This window comes from Panthera leo, chromosome D2, assembly GCF_018350215.1.
Source record: "Panthera leo isolate Ple1 chromosome D2, P.leo_Ple1_pat1.1, whole genome shotgun sequence".
Taxonomy (NCBI): Eukaryota; Metazoa; Chordata; class Mammalia; order Carnivora; family Felidae; genus Panthera; species Panthera leo.
The window spans coordinates 86,010,789-86,029,197 of NC_056689.1; the positions used below are offsets into that span (position 1 = coordinate 86,010,789).

General features: G+C 61.7%; 1 protein-coding gene across 1 annotated transcript in view; it reads left to right on the forward strand.

The window, feature by feature from the left end:
- JAKMIP3 (Janus kinase and microtubule interacting protein 3) overlaps positions 1-18,409 on the forward strand; it is a 115,868-nt gene that overhangs the window by 35,171 nt on the left and 62,288 nt on the right. Inside the window, 1 exon segment of the mRNA XM_042907528.1 lies at positions 11,226-11,473. Coding sequence (XP_042763462.1) covers positions 11,339-11,473 — 135 coding nt within the window. The 5' untranslated portion in view covers positions 11,226-11,338.

Genomic DNA, 18,409 nt, shown 5'->3' on the forward strand with positions numbered 1-18,409 from the left:
GCACCGGGGGGAGCCCCTCCAGCCTCTGCCCTGCCCTGCCCTCAACCTCTCTCGTGTCTGGACTCCAGCGATTCCAAACTGACCTGCCACGTGCAGCCCTTAGAAGTGTGTTAAAATTGGAGCTGATTTCTTCCCACTTCTTTCTCCTGTGCTCGGCCCGATCATGCGCCCGTCTCCCCTCAGAGGGGCTGGTCACCATTTGGAATCTGGTGCTTTGGTTGCCTTGGGACCTCAACTCTTTCATGGGCTCAAGGAAAGACAGGGTTTTGTTTATGGGCGAGACGTTCTTTTGCGATTTTCTACATCTTAAGCAGAGGAGGTTTCTTTGTGATTTTGAAACCCCTTTTTCCCTTCTTTGTAAATTATCTCTTTTGATAGTTACCCGTTTATCTTGTGAGATCTTAGTGTTTTTATTATTGAGTTTCACAGTCTTCTAATATAGTAAAGATATTAACTTTTTAATTGGATTTACTGCAAATACTCTTTGAGTGCATTTTTAGCTTAATTGCACGCCATCTGTAATAAAGAAACGTAAATTTTTAATGTGGTGGAATCTGTTGGCTTTCCCTTTTGTGAATTCCTTTTATCTTCTCTAAGCCCAGGAAGGCGTCTCTCTCCAGAGATTTGAGAAATGCTCATTTCTCCTTTCCCTGCTTTGATTTTCATCCTCAGCACTCTTTAATCCACTTAGAGTTCCATTGGGCGGGCAGTATTCCATACATCTATTTTTTTTTTTTTTTTTTTTTTTTGACAATTAGCCAGCTAATCGCCTGGTGTTTTTAGGTGACGTCCTTCTCCTTACCGTGGAACGTGACGTATGTGGGAGAGACTGTGGGGCCTGTTTCTGAACGGGGTGATCTTTCTCAGTCGTGAGGTTGGGGTTCTCCCTGCTTAGCAAAAGGACACGGTTTTGACCAGGGAAACTGTTTTCTGTTACAGACTTTGCCGTGTCGCTGCCAGGCTCTCTCCGGACACCTCGGTCTGAGGGTGTCTCAGCTGTCACTGGGCGGGCCCATTTTCCTTCCCTGCTGCAGCCCTGGGGCCGGCCACTGGGCTTTAGGACCCACGTTTAACCGCGGGCCTCCGAGTTGCCGTGTACCCTGAGCGTGAACAGGGTGTTGTGAGACCCTCCAGGCCCGAGGTCAGGCACGCACCCCAGCGCCCCATCCCTCCGACCGGACGTGGAGTGGCCGCCAGGTCGTCTCGAACGGGCCCCGAGGTGCCCGGTTCCCGGGGCCCTCCTCCTGCTGCCGTGCCTCCTGTCTCCCGCTCGCGCTTGTGGCCCGGGGGACGGGGGCGGCGTCCTGGGAGCAGCCAAGGAAGGCGAGACGCGGGCCTGGCTTGCAGGGGTCACCATGGGGGGCTGCTGCGCGGCTCCAGCCCCACCTCGGGCACCAGTCTCTGTATTAACCTTCTGTGGCTGCCAGCGCGAATTGCCACAAATCTAGGAGCTTAAAGCAGCACGGACCCGCTACGTCGTGGTTCTTCAGCCCGATGTCTGGGGGGCGCTGAGCTGGAGCGTGGCAGGCGGCTCTCCTGTCTGGAGGCTCCGGGGCCCGTGTCCTTGCTCACTCGCTCGTTAGTGGCGCTCATTATCTTGCTCATTATCGAGTGCAGGCTCGATTTCCTCGTGCTTGGGACCTGCAGGCCCCCCGCCCCTGGCTTGCGGTGTCTTCTCCCGCGTCCAGGCCAGCGGCTCGGCCCGCGTCTTTCTCAGGCGGCGCCCCTGGGGTCCCGTGGGCCTGGATTGGACCACAGACCCCTTCCCGGGGTCTCGGCCTCCCCCTTGTCGCATAAAGAAACACGTTCACAGGTTCCAGGACTAGGATGCGGCCAATATCGGGGGACCAAGCATTTGCTCTCCTGGCGGAGTGCTCCCTGGGTGTTCACAGCCTGACCGCGGACCCTCTTTCCTCAATTAACACAGTTCTTCTGCTGGGATGGAATAGTCCGGTTACTAAGACGTCTTGTATTCAAAAAAACATCCTGGAACAAATTATTTCCATGGGTAAAATGGCAGGGAGCTGAAAATTTCAGATTTATGGTAACCACGTAAATTGTCTACAAAACCTCACTAATAAAGGAACTTCATCACTGTAGGTATGTTTGTAATGGACAAATACACAATACATACTGGCTAATCGGGACAGACAAAATCAAGCTTAAATGCGAGCCGCGTCGGTAGTAGGTTCCGGGACCTTCCGGGTAAAATGCAGGTCCCGTTACAAGGGCAGCAGCACTTGCTGAGCTTTGGCCACACACCTGCAGCTGCTCGTGTCTCTGGGCTGTTTGCTACGTGGTCTGCTGTCTGCGTGGGGAACGTGGGGGCTCGTGCATCCCCAGCAACTGTCCCCCGAGGAGAGAGGTCAGGAAGTAGGTGTTTCTAGATGCTGTCCGAGCACTTTCCTTTTTCCCAGAAGAGCTGTTTTGGGAGTCAGACCCCTGTCGATGCGGGGCGGGGCTGTGCTGTGTGCCTGTGTGGACACGGCTGCCTCCCGGTGTGGGGTCAGGGTCACCTCGTCCTTCCCATTCCTGGGCTCCATCAGACCCCCCCCCCCCCACACACAATTAAAACTATAGGCTGACTGTTCTTAGACAATCTGCTCTGTCTCTGCTGCACACCAACACTCATTCCAACCATTACAGCATTTCCCCCTAAATTATATTTGCAAAACCCTCGCTCTGAGGTGGGTTCTGTGAACACAGTGTTTCCTGAACTCCCCTCCTGGCGGGGACGGGGTCGCTGGCCCTGACCTTGTCCTGCCACCGTTAAATTCCCCAAGAGCGACGGGGCAGGGAGGCCGTGCAGCCGCTGTCCTTGGGCGTTGGGCCCCGGCCGCGCTCAGGTCTGTCCCCGCGTGCGGTGCTGTCCCGGGTCGCACACGCGTGCTGCCCCGCTTCTGAGCTGCGGGCCTGGTGCTGGACCGCTGTCTGTCCTGACTCAGTCCCTGTCTTTCCTTAATGCCCTTGGAGGGCCCTGGCCCCTGATGAGCCGCGCTGTTGTTCACGCACAGTGTAGGACCAGTCGTGGGATCAGCGAGGCCTTCTGTTTGGATTTGTGGTCCTCGTGAGCTGAGGAGTCTCAGTGGGCCCTGTCACGCTTTCCTGACACCAGGGGAGCCGGGAGGCGGGGCGCAGCAGGCCTCACTGAGGCCCCGTGCTAAGGGCCAGGCCTGATGTCTGCTTGAGGCAATGAAACGCAAACCCTTTTGAAATGGGTAAACCCCCCTCCAGACCTCAGGTCAACTCCCAGGAGGCCTGGGAAAGCTCACCGGAACTCCGGCTGGATGCTCCGGGAAGGAGAGGGGGGGAGGCTGCTTTTGTCCATCCGTCTGTCAGTCTGCCTTCTCACCTACCTGAAGATCATCCTTCACATTACTTGTTTCGATCAACTGTTTCCTGTTCATCTGTGCCAGGACCGCGAGAAGGAGCCTGACTCTCGGGTTGGTTTCCGGGGCTGCTCCTCCGATGTAGTGACTGCCTTGTTTCAGGCCGTTTTGCTCTTGGCCTCCAGCTCGGGCTGGGGGCTCGGGAGCTGGGTCCCATCCTCAGCCGAGGCCTCCCGAGGGGTCCCGAGCTGAGCGGCGACCCCAGACCACAGCCGCTGTCCTCCGACGGCTCGGGCGCTAACACGCACACGGAAGAGCACCCCAGACGCCGTGCTTTCAACCCCACGCTGCAGCTCAGTGGCTACCTGGTTTGAGAGCCACAGAAGCTGTCCGTGAGGACAAAGAAAAGATTTCAGTGTTTCACTTAAACTCTTCCTGTATCTGGGGTGATGAATGCAAGAAGCCAGTGTGGTGGGACCAGATGCCATCTGCCAGCGGGAGGGGGGGGTCCCCTGGCCCAGGTTTCTGGGGGGAGCCAGGCCCAGAGGCAGTGCTGCAGGTGAGGACAGTTTCCTCAAACAGGTGGTCGGCTCCCGCAATCATCTCCTGTAACATCTGCGTCCTCTATCCTGGGAGGTGAGCTGGCAAATTTTAAGTCACGCTTGTGGCTTAAATTATAACCACTTATATTGTTATTATTATGATAATCATTATTATTATATGAAGGTAAATACAAGCGTAAGATTTTTCCTTTGATGGAGAAAGGCTTCCGCCTCCAGGAAGGCAGGGTAAACCCAGTTTCTCCTAGCCCTCCCATCAGTACGGTGAAGCAGTCTGGATATTGGATCTAGAACAAACATAAGAAGAAGGTGAAGAAGGAGGTCCACTAGGGACCCGGGGACCAGGAAGACAGTGGCGAGGGCGGACGGGCCTGGAGGAGCCTGCCGCCTTCGCCGAAGGGCCAGGAGAACAGCCTGGTAGCACTTCACTGAGGGGGACGCGCAGACGGCAGACGAGCACGGACAGGTGTCAGTCACGATTAGGAAAAGCAAAGGAAAACCACGGTGAGGTCGTGCCTGGCAAAATGCTGAAATCGAATACAGTGGCACCGAATGCGGGCGAGGAAGCAGGGGAGCCGCGTCCCGCACGCGCTGGGGGCGGGGAGGGACGGTGGTGCGGCCCCTGCGGAGCGCGGCGTGGCGGCTTCTCCGACACCTCATCGCTCAGCCACCGCGCGGCCCAGAAACGGCGCTGGCGAGCGTTTATATCGGAGGAACGAAGACTGTTCCTCAGTCACCCGCAGGTGCACCTGTACAGCAGCGATGTTAGCGGCGGCCACCCCGCGACCGCCCGGACGTCCTGCGGTGGGCGAGCCGTTACACCCTCCACGGCGGGTCCGCGCCGGCAACGCCGCACCGCGGTAATAAACACAGGGAGCCAGGGCTGCACGCGGTGGGTCCCCGCAAGGCCCCCTGCCGCACGCTTGCGTTTCTGTCACATTCTTGACGTGCAAAACAGAGGCGGAAGGCAGGTTCGTGGTTGTCGGGCGAGGAGGGCAAAGGCGGGCGCAGGCTCCCCGGGCGGCACCGGGAGTCCTGTGCACACACTTCGGGGTCAGTGTCCTGGGGCCGTGCCGTTGTCACCTGGGGGCGGTCTGCTCCTGCCCTTGCCGTCAGGGAAGCTCCCACCCCGTGACCTCACGTGGCACGCTTGGACTCTTGACCTCTGCCCCTGGCTTCTAGAAGACGCACTTCCGGATGGAGCGGAGGCCTCAGCCTCTGTGTCCCGACAGCGTGGTCTTGTGCAGCCCCGTGGTCGTCGGTGGGAAAGACCCCGGCGTGCTGTGTGTCCGCTGTCCCAGGGTCGGTGCCGACGGGGGGCCGGCTTCTTCCCCGCCGGCACCCAGGCCCCGAGTGCTGCTCCCCTCCTCCCGAGGCCTGTCCCCACCCCCGCTCCAGTCGCTCTCCTGCCCCACCGACGCGACTGCCTCCCCGTCCGCAGGCGTGGACCCGGTTCTTGTGTCAGCACTTGCTCCCGGACGTGCCTGCGGCCGGTTGACGGCGCTCTGGGTGTCTCTTTTTCAGAACAAGTGGGTTTTGATGGGAGAGGGGTGTGGAGTGATGGCCCGCCTTCTGCCAGGCTCCCCGTGAGGGTCCTGCCTGGAGAGGGGCCCCCCCACCGACACCCCACGTATGCCCGACGGCGTGGCCTCGGCCTCTGCCCACTCTCCTCCCAGATGCACTGCCCGGCATGGGCCCTTGTCCGACTGCCAACAGGGAGCCACAGGCTGTACTCGGAGGGTCCCTGTGGATTTGACAAGTGTCTCCGACACCCCCCCCCCCCGCCCTGTTGCCTGCCTTGGATTTCCATGGAAATAAGGCTTAGAAACATCAGATTATCCTTTCTTCTCCGTAGATGAAATCTTTAACCTGGAAAGGATCTGGGTCAGATACTATCAACTTTACAAGGTCGAAACCCCTTTACGACCCAGGACACTTGCAAATTACATGGGGCCTTGCCCTGAGCGGTTCGCGGGCAGGCGGTTTTACTGCCATCAGGGACCCTCTCCCTACACGGTGCAGTGAGGACAGGAGCCTGGGCTCCGCGGGGGAGAAACCCTGGAGGCCAGCAGGGACCTGCTGGGGAGCGGCGCTGACCTACCCGCTTCCTGGTTAGCGGCTCCGGTTGGCGGTCGGGGCAAGCGCGTTCATCGACTGTAGAGCTTTGGCTCCTTCTGAACCCTCTGAACATAGAACCGCTAACACCGCGAGCAGAGGGAGCTCCTGACCCCGAAACAAAGGTGGGCGGACTGCACTATTAATCTACTCGTGTAGCGACTTCCTGAAAAAGTGTGACCCACATGGCTGGAGGCAGTGGGCATCGGGTCGGTGCGTGAGCCTGAGGCTTGGACGTGACCCTGCCCCCCCCCTTCCTCCCACACACCTGGGTCTCCCGAGCAGGTTGGTGACACTTATGGAGGCGGGGGGGGGAGGCGCAAATTCAATCCAGAAAATATTTGAAATGCCCAGTGTTGTGCATTTTAGGGAGCTGGCTCCCCCTTGAGCTGTCGCTGCTGGGTCCCTCCACACCCCTGCCCCCCACCTGCACGCTGACCTGGTGACTGAGCTCTGCCAACAGGAGGCCCGAGGCCTGACCATCAGGGTTGTTCACATCTGTGGTTCAAGCAGTGTTGACCGTGGGCCCGTGGAGACTACTCCCACCCACCCATGACCTGGTGGGTGGGGGGCTGGTGCAGCCTGCTCTGACCAAACCCTCCACCCCCGGCCCCCGCTTGCAGAGGCCAGTAATTCTCCCAGGCAGGGGTGAGCACTAGGGCGAAAGCATCCAGCAAAGCTCAGGGGCCTCCCAAGGCCTGGTGTCCCCCTCCAGCCACCTCTTCTGTCTGCCAGGGTGACAGGAAACATGTGGGATCCATGACCTGGACGCAATGGTTACAGCCAAGGCTTTACTGGGTGTGGGCGCGGGGGGCAAAGCCACGGGGCATACAGAAGCACATAAGACAGAACAGGGGACCCTGGACACCCTCGGTGCCACTTGTCCGTCCCCTGCAGGAGCCTGTCCCCCAACATAGACGGTGGGTGTCTCGGGGGCCAGACGCTTCCTTCCACCAAGCCCTTATCCCGTGCAAGCTTCAAGCTGATATCATCAGCACAAGTAGGACTTGGGGTAAGGCGTGAAAACCCCTCTCCTTCCCCTCGGCAGTGATCTCATCAAGTGCTCCCGGAGGAGGGTGCAGCCTGGGCTGGAAGGAGGAGCCCGTCCGAAATCCCTGCCTGGGGTGTGCGTGAACAAGGCCCGCCAGGTGCCCTCAGAGGACCCGGGGGTGGGGGGGGGGTGTTTCTTCTGTTTCCACTCGTTTCCACAAATAATAAAGTCAACACGTTTATCACATTTGTCCCCAGATTGGTGTCGGAGAAAGCTACTCACGCTGCCTTTGGGGAGATGTCAGGGAGGGCTTGAGACCCCTGGCTGCATCAAAACTGTCGGAGCAGGGTGGCCAGTACCGAGAGGAGCAGTTCAGCCCCCAGGGGGTGGGGGGCGGCGGGCAGGAGCCCTGAGCCCAGGCCAGAGCAATCAGTCTGTGTTGAGCTGTGTGGGAGCGTGTTCCAAACAGAGCAAAAGGCATGGTGGGCGGAGGGCGCGGGGCAGGGAGGGGAGGGGCCCGTGCCGCCTCAGGGCTGTGGGGCAGGTGTCTGGAACCCGCGCGCGGGGTGTCTCCCTCTTTAGACACCTGGTGACGCTGGCTGTCTATCCAGGAAAGGCCTGCGCAGTTTCATGGTCAAACACGTAACAATGAACCCGTTTAGAGAGAACGTTGAGTAAAGAATTGTTGGGGTGGAAGGCAGCCTTGGCAAATTGTCCAGGAGATTGGGGTTCACTGGAATCTGGAGCGGGCAGCGGGGAGACATGCAGCGTCTTGACCAGGCGAGGGGGAGGCCAGGGCTGTCACCCGAGACTGGGGTCCCTCTTGGGGCGTCGAGGACACAAAAGACACAACCAGGCCAGAGAACGGGAGGAGGAAGGGTTTTGTTTGCAGCAAGTGACGAGAACGCGGGATCCTTCCCAAAGCAGCGTCTCCCTGAACAGCAAACCCGGGGAGGGGTTCACCCGAGGGGCTAACGCTCACCGAGGGGCTTGCGCGCAGGGGCTCCGGCACGGCACGGCACGGTGGCAAAAGTCCGGAGGCGACGGAGTCCGGGCCGGGGTCACGAGGCCGGCCTGGGGCAGCTCCGCCAGGACCTGGGTGCCCAGGGGGGTTGAGATCCTGCAGAGGTCGCCCCGGAGGGCGCGTCCGGCCAGACTTCACCTCCAAACCGGCTCTGGGGGTCGCGCCTCCGATGAGCCGTCCCTCGTGTGATTAGGTTGCCTCCTGCCTGATGGCGGCTGCTCGTCCTTCTTCCTGCTTTCCCAAGGCGGCCGGGGCCTGAGATGACTTTTCTTCCTCTTCTTCTTCTTTTTTTTTTTTTTCAAGCAGGCTTCATGCCCAGCGTGGAGCCCGATGTGGGGCTTGAACTCAGAACGCTGAGATCAAGACCTGAGCTGAAATCAAGAGTCAGATGCGTAACTGAGTGAGCCACCCAGGCACCCGTGAAATGACTTTTCCCGTGTCCAGAAAGCTGCGTCTGTCTTTCCAGGCCCCTCGACCCTCTCTGCCCACAGGGCCAGGCTGTGTCTTGAAATGGTGGCGTGGGAGTCACTGCAGAGAACAGCCTGGAGAGAACGTAGGGAGAGTGGTCAGGAGGCCCGGGTCTGGGGAACACGCTGACACTGGTCCCGGGACGCAGGGGCTCTGCTCGCAGAGGACCGTGGGCTGAAGACACCAAGCCCTTGACCCAAAACACCAGGCCAGCGGGTCCCAAAGGATGTCCCCGGGCCAGGGCGTTTAAGAGCTTCAGCAGGTGCCCGGGACCAGCATCGCACCCCAGGTGAGGCGTCCAGGACGTGTCACCGAGGCAGGCAGAATGCTGTCACTGGGTGTGTGAAGAGCAGAGTCCTTTTTCTGTCATTTTCTCAAGCGTGATGGGTTTTGGGGTCAAGGCAGCTCCTGGGCCTGGGGTCCTGCCAGGACCCGTGGACTCGGCCTCCGTGAACAGATGGAGCCTCCCCCGACACCGCCCCCCGTGGGCCGTCAGGTGCCCCCACCCAGCTTTCCTTGTGGTGGTTTCCTGCCAGGGATGGCCAGAGCGGGGGGCACTCCCAGCCCTCCTCCAGGTCCCTGCTTTTGTTTGTGTACCCCAGCCCTTGTCCTGGTTTGCTTTTCTGCCTGAGCCCTCAGGGTGTGAGCTGCAGGCTTCTTGGCCAAGAACTAGCACGGGTCTAACTGGTCTAACCAGTGGGGCCGGTGTGGGCACAGCAGGTGCCTCACATGCGCCTTCAGGGGCCCTGTTGGCAGCTGGCGGGTGCCTGGAGGTGTGAATTCCACCCAGACCCGGTGTGAATTCCTTCTTGAGGCCCCCTGGCCCCCCAAGCGCTTTTGGCGACCAAAGCAGGAACTGGGGGGCTTTTCCTCCAGTTTGGATGAGACTTTTAACTTCCTACACGTTCCCTCAGCCAAATGGAGCCCCGCCACACCACATCGCTGACCCCACCCACAAATGAAGCCACACAGGTCAGAGCCGCCGGGACCCTGTAAAGGGGCTCCGTCTGTTTCCCAGAGCAGAGCCGGCGGAAGACAGCTGTTCTGTTGGCTACTTTTTATCCTCCTTCTCTCCACACGCCCTGGTGCCCGAGCATCAGGCACCTGCAGCTGTCGGGATGCCCCTGACCACCGCAGTGGCAGCAGCGGAGGGGCGGTGCGCGGATGGGGTGCAGGCATGCCCTAACCAGCCACAGCAGGAGCCCACGGGTCTCAGCGCCAGCTCTGAAGACTCGGGGGGGTGGGGGGAGAGTGGGAAAGGTCACCACAAGCCGGCAGAAGACCCTCGCACACGGAGCTGGAAAATCTGCAAAGCGGTGCCCAGGGGTGACTTAGAAAACACACCCCAAATCGAGAGCCTGGCCTCAGCTCCTCCCCTCCCCTCCCCTAAACAAGCTCTTCACGTGACAGGCGGCTGTGGGCAGGGAGACGTGGGCCAGCCACCGGGCTAGGGCGGGGGGACCACGTGCCTGCTGACATCTCTTCCGAGACACGGCAAAACACCTTTAAACTCTCGGCCGGCCCTTTTCTCTCCTTCCTCGGGAGGCTGCTGCCCTCCTGAGTCCCTCTTCTGGCTCTGCACCCAGGCCCACTCTGAGCCCCTTCCCTCACTGGCCCCCGCCTCCTAGCGGCCACCTCTCACCGTTGTGCCGCCCGGGCCCCCTGCACCTCTGGGGCTTTGTACTCATTCTGTGTCTCGGGGCCTCAGGGACCGAGCCGGGAGGGAGGACAAAGGCCGTGGGGACACGTCTGGAGAGCCTTTCCCGGGAAGTGCCGATAACCCAGCCTGCGCCCAGGCCCCCGCTGTGAAAGCTGAACTTTGACGTCATATCCCAGGTTTGGGAAGGACTGTCCCAGCCTGTCAGCTGGAGCGGGTGGTGGGCACAGGGCGTCTCTGGCCCAGGTCACTTGTTTGGACAACTGTTCTGGTGTCTATAGTGCAGGAAGGAGGCCTCGGGGGCCAGGGACATTCTTGTCCCCACTTTGTGCAGGGGGCTTCCCGGGTAGTAAATGTGGAGCAGGACTCCAGCCGTGCCTCCTGCTGTTGAGCCCAGGCCCGTACCGTCTGTGCGGTTGGTTGATGGGCCTGCTTCCCGCACTTGGCGCCGGGGCACCGAGGAAACGCAGCCGCAGGCCCGCGGGGTGGTGGTGGGTGGGCGGCCCAGGGCAGCGCCCCTGCTCCGTGGGCTGGATGAGGGTGTGCGTTCACCCCCTAAGTTGGCTCAGGGTGAGAGTGCACGTCCTCCGGGGCGGAGTTCTTGGGCCCCCTGGGGGGTCTGGGGGTCCCCGCCTCTACGCCTCTGTCTGAGAAGCTCCTGGTTCACACCCACCATCGCCACCAGGATGCCACCCACCCAGGTATGACATTCGGGCCTTAAAGTTGGGTGCCCAGCCTCTTCTTCCAAAGGGGCGGGGAAAGAACTCCTCTCCAGCTCCCCGTTCGTGCCAGTCGCTGAGAAGGGCTTTACTTGTGGGGTCCCCAGCAGAGCTGCTGAGTGCAGGGCCAAGGGCCTCTGTGGTCTGTGGCTGGGGACCCTGGGTGCGGTCGGGATGGCTTCCTCAGGGCACAAGATGCCAGCCTTGTCCCACCCCCCGCGGCCCGGCTCCCACCAGCGTATTGAGGCTCCCGCCAGGGTCTCGCGGTTCCCACCAGGGTCGCCTGCCTCCCGCCAGGGTCTCGGGGCTCCCATCATGGTCGCGGGACGCCAGCCCGCTCACCAGGTGTGCTCTCCCTGCAGGTGACGGAGAAAATGTAGCAGGTCCACGGCGAGGCGCTACGTGCCCAGCGTGGTGCGGACAGACCAGCCTAGACGAGCGGCCCTCCCCGGGCCCCCTGTGGGCCACCCTCACCATGTCCAAGAAGGGCACGGGCGGCCGAGGCAAGGCGGACAAGGCGGAGGCCTTCGCTGCGCTGCAGGCTGCCAACGAGGAGCTTCGGGCCAAGCTCACCGACATCCAGATTGAGCTGCAGCAGGAGAAGAGCAAGGTGGGCCCCCCACGCCCTGCCCCTCTCACTTCTCCACACCCTCCTGGGCCCCGGGGTCTGCCCGGAGCCGGGCACGGTAGGGTCTCTGCCCAAGTGCCCGCCAGCTCTCTCCGGGCAGCTGGGGTGCACAGACAGCTCTGGAGAAGAGCGGGGCAGGGGGCGGGCTGGGGTGAGTGAGGGGACCGTGCCGGGTGGGTGCCGGGGCCGCCAGAGGGACCTCAGCCTGTGGCAGCATCCTGGGAAATGTCCCTTCCCCCTGAAGTGGTCACCGTGGAACTGAGCCCACATATAGCAGGCCTGGCATGTGGGATGAAGGAGACAGGCCGGGCTTGCTGTTTCCACGTGCGGTCGGAAACGCGGGGGCGGGCCCGCAGGGGTGGTGGGGCCCAGAGACCACAGTGGGCAGGTGCGAGATGGCCCCACCGGACATCAGCACTTGGGGTCCTTGAGGCCCATAGGGAAGGCTGGGGCCGGGGCCTCTGGGAGGAGTGCGGGGGGCTGGTCACAGGGCAGCTCAGTGCCAGGCCAAGCCTGGGTGGTGGGCATCCCACCGGCCCACCGCCCCCCTCTCTGCCATAAGTCTGCCCTCTGCCCTCTCCCCATCCGGGGAGGTTGAGAAGAAAGGATTTGGAGAGAGGCGGGTCTGGAGGGGGACGGTTCTTGCGGGAGGCGGGTGGGGGAGGGGATCAGGTGGTTGGGCCCAGTTGCCTAACGCCTGGGTTACCCACGCAGGTTAAATCATGAACGCTGTACTATTCTGTGCCATGTGGTAATGACACGAAATTAGATTCAGTTGTCCAACAGACTGGTATTAGGACTCGGCCGTGCTGCCCGTCTACGTGCTGTCTGCTGGCTGAGCCACGAAGCCTCCGTGACTTCCCGCCAGACTCTTTACAGGAAGAGCGTGTGGCCCACGCCGGGCGCTTACCCTCTGCCTCAGGTCCCTGCTCCGCACCAAGGGGACAGTAGCAGCACCTTCGGTGCCAGGGAGGGACAGCTCGAGGGGCCCAGGATGAGCTTGCCGCTCCGATGCCATCGGCTGCGGTCACAGCGACCACGTGGCCGCTCCCGTGGCGAGGCGTCCTCTGTGGGCCCACAGGAGAGTCGGAGCCCACGGGGGAGCCCGGCGGCATCGACGTCAGCACTGCTCGGGGTCAGGCAGTCGCCAGGTCAGCAGGGGCGGCACCGAGAGGCGCGGGCGCATGGCGTGGGTGGAGTCAGGGTCAAGGTGCAGACGTCTGGAGGCCCAGGACCCCGCTTCAGACACCGCTCACGGGTTGTCCAATAGGACGCAGACAGCAAGGCCCTCGTCTCACTGGGTGAAAGTGCTCCTCGTCCAATGCGCAGAAGCACCACGCGGAAATCGCCGAGCGGTACTTGCCTCGTGTGCCGACTCTGTGCCCGTTGCCACGGCATTGTCTTCCTGTGCGGTTTTACCAAAACCCACCCATCCCCACAGCCCAGGGGAGTGGGAGGGGGCCGCCTCCTCGCTTGTCAGCGCCCCAGGCTGGCGGGGTCGGAGATCACGCCCTCTCGCTGCCGGGCAAGGGCCCTGGGGCTGGGGCCCTGCCACCATTTGTGTTTTGGAAAGATGACATGCCTCTTGGTACAAGATTCAGAAGGAACGGACGAAACGGCCCCGGTGCCCGCTCCGGAGGCCTCGTGTTACAGGCTCCTCGCCGCACGTCTGGGGACCCTTTCTAACGCAGAGACGACAGCAGAGTGCCGCCCCCGGGTCCTCTCTCTTCACCGCACACAGGCTCCCGGGGGTCCCGCGTGCGGCTCTGGAGCGGCTCCAGCACCCCTTCGCAATCCTGTGCCTGATGTTTGGCCCCCACATCCTGGCTGCTTCTGATTTTCGGCTGACGGGGCGCCGTGCAGGGAGCACGCTGTGTGCACGTGTGAGGGTACTTGCAGAATAAGCTCTCGCAGGTGGGTTTGCTGGGTCCGCCGCGTGCACGTTTCCAGGGATCGCACGGGCGCCCACACCTGCCCCGCCCCACGCAGGTCCGGTGGGTGACACATTCCTCACGCGTCTTTCCAGTTCCCGCCTGCGCTCCCCCGTCTCCCCCGGCAGCCAGTTCAGTAACTCAGGATCCCTTCGGATCCTGAGAAGGTGCCTCCGGCCGGTCTGTCCGCTCAGCCCATCGAAAGGAGCCTCGCTGCAAAAACGCTGCATGTGGGCCGCGAACCACGCACCTCGGTCGTCGTGAAGTGGGGGATGGAAAACACAGTCCGGTGATCACAACCGTCAATAGCCTCGTCCTCATCAATCCTGAAATCTTTACACGTGCCACAGTTAGTGTCCCTGGTGCACCCACGGGACAGATTTGCACAACCAGACCCAGAAGGCGGGACTGGCACCTTCTGTCTGGTTTTCGGCATGTTCCAGATGTTCTGGAAGCACCCAGGGAGGGGGGCTTGATTCTGGACTCACGGTGGAAGTCCGGGGACGGCCACAGGACCCTGTCCTCTTCCACAAGCCTGCCTGGACGACGGGAGTCTCACAGAGGCCGTGGAGGCACTGACCCCACCTGCGCACAGCGCCCACCCCTCACCAGGAGTTCCCAGCACAGCAAAATTCTGGAGGAGAAACACCTCGTTTTGCAGATTGCAGCTGTCAGGGTGGAGAAAGTCCCTGGGAAGCCTGGAAAGATGCCAGTGAACGTCGCCGCCAGAGCAGAGCACTCTGGGTCTTGAGCCAGCGGTTAATTTGTCACCGAAGGATGCTTGTGTGAATGGAGACTTGACAGTAAAGAATAAAATGACTCCAATGGAAGCAGGACTGTCCTCCTGCCCGCCCTCTGTCAGGAGATTGAAGCGGGACCATCTCTGGTGAAGAACCTTCTGGAAGGAGGGAGCCAGCTCTGCAGGGAGAGGAGCTCAAAGGGAAGGCCTCACGGGAGCCGCCGTGTCCCAATGAGGGAGACACCAAGGAACAGGAAGTCGGCCGGGCCAGAGGAAGCCAGGCTGGCAGGCACCTGGGGTGCAGTCACCCCACCTGGAAATCGGGGAGGGCCTCTCAGAAGAGGTGGTTTTAGACAGAGACCAGAATGACCAGTAAAGGTGGGTCTGAGGGTGTCTCGCTCTGGGCAGGGCTCACCTGGTGCAGCGGCAGGAAAGGCGGTCCAGAGTTCAGGCCACGGTGGCCGCGCAGGTGGCCATATTGTCTGGACCAGGACACCTGGGAGAGCGGAGGGGTCCTGAAGCAGATCAGGACCTACCAGGAGACCATGAACTTAGCCTCAGACTCGGCGTGTGCAGTGTCCTGGTCACAAGGTCAGTGTGTTTGTTACACTAAAGCAGTGAAGGTTGCAGTCTTTCCAAACCCAGTGAGGTGGGGGGAGTCTAGAAATACCAAGTGTCCTGCCCGTTTGTGATGAGGAGGGGACATAGCAGGAGGCCAGGCAGGGAAGGGCACGGAATGAGGGCAGGAGGCTGGAGCAGAGGCAGCCCACGGCGCGGGGCTGGGTCCACAGGGAGTGGTGGCATCAGCTCTGTCCATGGAAGGTGTGGGAGTCGACGGCAGGGACTTAACTGCCAAATCCCCAAATTCTGATTGTGTCCACACCTCCTGTGGGAGACAGTCATTCGCTGCTACAGGCCTGGGAACCAAGTCCCCGCCACGGTGCCCGAGGGGCTGCAGGGAAGCTTCAGACTTCTCCTCGTCAGGCGAGACTTGGACGTAAATCTCACTGGAAATAGAGCCACATGGGACTCTGGAGACAAAAACATGGTAGGAACAAAATAACGAGCCAGAGAAAAAGTGCCTTCTTCATAAAGCTAATAGCTTGAAAGAACAAAGACTAAGACAGAATGTTCCGGAAACTGGCCTAACATGGGGAAAGGCCACAGGCAACCCGCGTGGAACCTAAGGGGGTGCATTCAGTCATTCAAAGCAAGGCCTGACGGTGCACCAGCCAGGAAGTGGGCCGTGTAGCCGTGGCACATGTGAGGCGGGCCCTGCTCCCCTGTGGGTCCTCATGCAGATGGCCGAGTCCTCAGCACCCCATATCTGAGGGAACCGCAGACTATTTCCTGGAAATAAGACCGTAGACAAAAAAGTCCTTTCCACGTGGCCCACAAGCAACGAGGCAGCGTCCCAGTGGGAGTGTTTATCCATTTAACTTAAAATTCCGTCAACCTCTGAGCAAATTCGTTAAGCAGTATTTGAGAGCCACGAACATTCATGGCATCAGAAAGGATTACAGCAGCTTCCACCCGTAAATGGGTGTGGAGCAGGATCCCAAAGCCCGTCAGGAGACGGAGGACTGTTGGCGGCGTGGCCGGTGCCCGTGGGGCCTGCCCAGCACGGTGGCCTGAGCGCAGGACCCCACCTGCCGGCCCGAGGCCGTGCTGCTGCGTATTGGAGCCGTGCCTTTTCTCTGCGGTTTAAGCCAGTCACACGAACTCTGCTCCTAACACATACCTTGGTCGCCTGCCTACGCTTCTCCAGCTAAGACTCTAGGCGCACCTCCATTCTGCTCAGGAGGTTGTTGGGAGACTGTGTCCCGACGCCCGGCCGGCTCCATACCGACCCTTCAGGGGAGCGCCCGTCCTGTGAGCACCTGCTCTCTGCCGGGCCCGTGCTGGTCACAGGCCACGAGTGGGCCATCCTCGTGGGGCTGAGGTCCGGCCTGAGCGTGAAGCCGGTCTTGACCCAGGAGGGGAGACGGTCGCGCCCACCAGCGAGGCAACGGCGCGCCTGCAGGCGGCGTGCGCCCTCTGTTTCCAGGGCAGGTCCGAGCCACCGGGATGGCAGGCCGGGCGGGGTCCTCCTGTGCCGGCACCCCCCACCTCTGGGAAAGGCTGGCTCGGCCCCGTGTGGGACGCGGAGGTCTCGTCAGTGTCCACCCCCACCCCCAGCCCCAAGGTTTCTTCGAGGACTTCGGGCAGCACTGAACACAGTTTCTCTCTGAATTAAACTTGAGGATGGAGAGGCCACGTGTGCTCCGTGGCTGGCGGGTCTTGTCGGGGCAGAGCAGTGGGAAAATGAGGAGACACCCTGGGATTCCTCAAGGAAAAGACGCAGAGCCCAGAGAGCAGGGCGGGACTGTCACGGCCACGGAACCGACCACGCGGGCACGGCACGGCCGTGACAGACTGGGAGGGAGCGGGAAGCGTGGGGGAACAGGCGCTCTCGTCATCACGGCGGGCGGGCAGAGCGTGAACGTCGCAGCCACTGTGTTCGCCCGACCGCACGCCTCCCGCGGACCAAGTGAAAGAGTGATCATGGGATGTTCTCCCGCCATCCCTGGTTTCCTTGGCAACCAGATTCAGCGCGAGGGAGCGGAGGCGCCGAAGCCGCCAAGAACTGGGACAGAAGCCCCGCGTTTGAGTTTGAAACCGCGTGGGAACTTCAGGGTGTTTTACCACGTGAACGGGGTCCATCGGGAAGGCCTGCCACGGAGACCAGCCCGGAGCAGGGAGCCGCCCCGGGCCTGGGCTGTGACTGGAATACCATTTCCCATCGCAAGAAATCAGGGCGACTGGAGGACAGTCGTGGGCAGGAGGTGAGCACGCGGGCCCGGAACGCTCGGCCTGGTGGACAGCAGACAACCGGGGTCACGGGGCGTCCGAAGGGCTCGGGGCCGCCTCTCACTGGCCGCACACGGGGTGCTCGGGGTGCCAGTAAGGGTGAAGCCAGCAGTGGTTGAAATTGTCACCTGTGTTTAAATCCTTTCTGAGGCCGACGTGGTCCCTTGAAAACTGGGCCCCTTGAAGCAATGGGTCCAGCGGGCGTCCCGCAGCGTCGGGGGGACCAGCCACCCCAGATGCAGAAACCGCTCAGCCCCGGGACTCTGAAAAGGCAAAGCCGCAGCCCCGCTGGTCGAGAGCCCCAGCCACCAGCCCTGCCGCTGAGCCACCCACAGCGCGTGGCCACGTGAGGCAGACTTTAATGAGGTCCCGGGAGGCTGCGGCCCGTCGGGGGACAGCTGTGGATCTCGGGGAAACATCTCTACGTGCTTCATTGGTGGAATAACCTTCTCAGCAACGCACTATAAAGCTGTCGTGTGTTCCTGAAACAGGCCTGAGTCACGAAGGGCCCCCGGGGCTCAGGGTGCCGGCCACTTTGCTCACTGTGTCCGGTGCTGTGGCCCGCTCTCGTGGCCGCTGCGAGGCTGCCGTGAGGCTGTCGCCAGCTTTCCGTCAGCCACCTCTCCCCCACCCGCGTGCTCGGGGCCACGCGCCTCCCCGCCATCCCGCATCTCCAGTAGGGGAGACTCAGACGCCAAATGGGGAGGAATTCGCAGGCTGCGCGTGGAGGGAGCTTCAGAGGAAGCCCGCTGCGGGAGACAGACGGGGGGCGGACGGCAGAGATGGGAGCCCAGAACCGCAGGCGAGCGAGGCCGCAGACAGTCCCGGGGCGCAGAAGCGTCTCCTGGGAGCGCCCCGTTCTGCTTGTTCCTCTGTCTTCAGCGGCCGGTTCCGCAGCGGCCGTGGCGGGGGCGCAGTCGCTGAAGGGACCCCGGCCCCGTTTGCTCCCTGTGAGCCGACCGCTCGCATTCTGAGGCACGCGGGGCAGGGCGCTCTGTGCGGGTCTGGGTGTTCAGCAGGCCCTTCGGGCGCTGGCAGACCGTCCCGGGGCAGTCACGGGCACCGGACGGGAGGGCCCCGTTTTCCCCCAGACGGCTTCGACGGTGGTCAGCACTAAACCCTGGACGTTTCTGGTACTCTCTCCTCCGCCCTCCCTCCCGGCTCCGACCAGCACCTGCTCTGAGTGCAGATTCTTGTCCTTTTCTCTGCTGGTTCCGTCCAGGAGGCCGTTCTGGCTCCACCACGTCCAGGCGCAGGACCTCCGGCACCTGACCCTCGGCGTCCACACCGCACAGTGGGGGCCGCGGCAGCCTCCCACGTGTGCTGACACCGCCCCGGAGTGGGCGCCCTCGAGAGTACAGATTACTAATCGCACCGCCCTGCCCCCACGACTGAGAA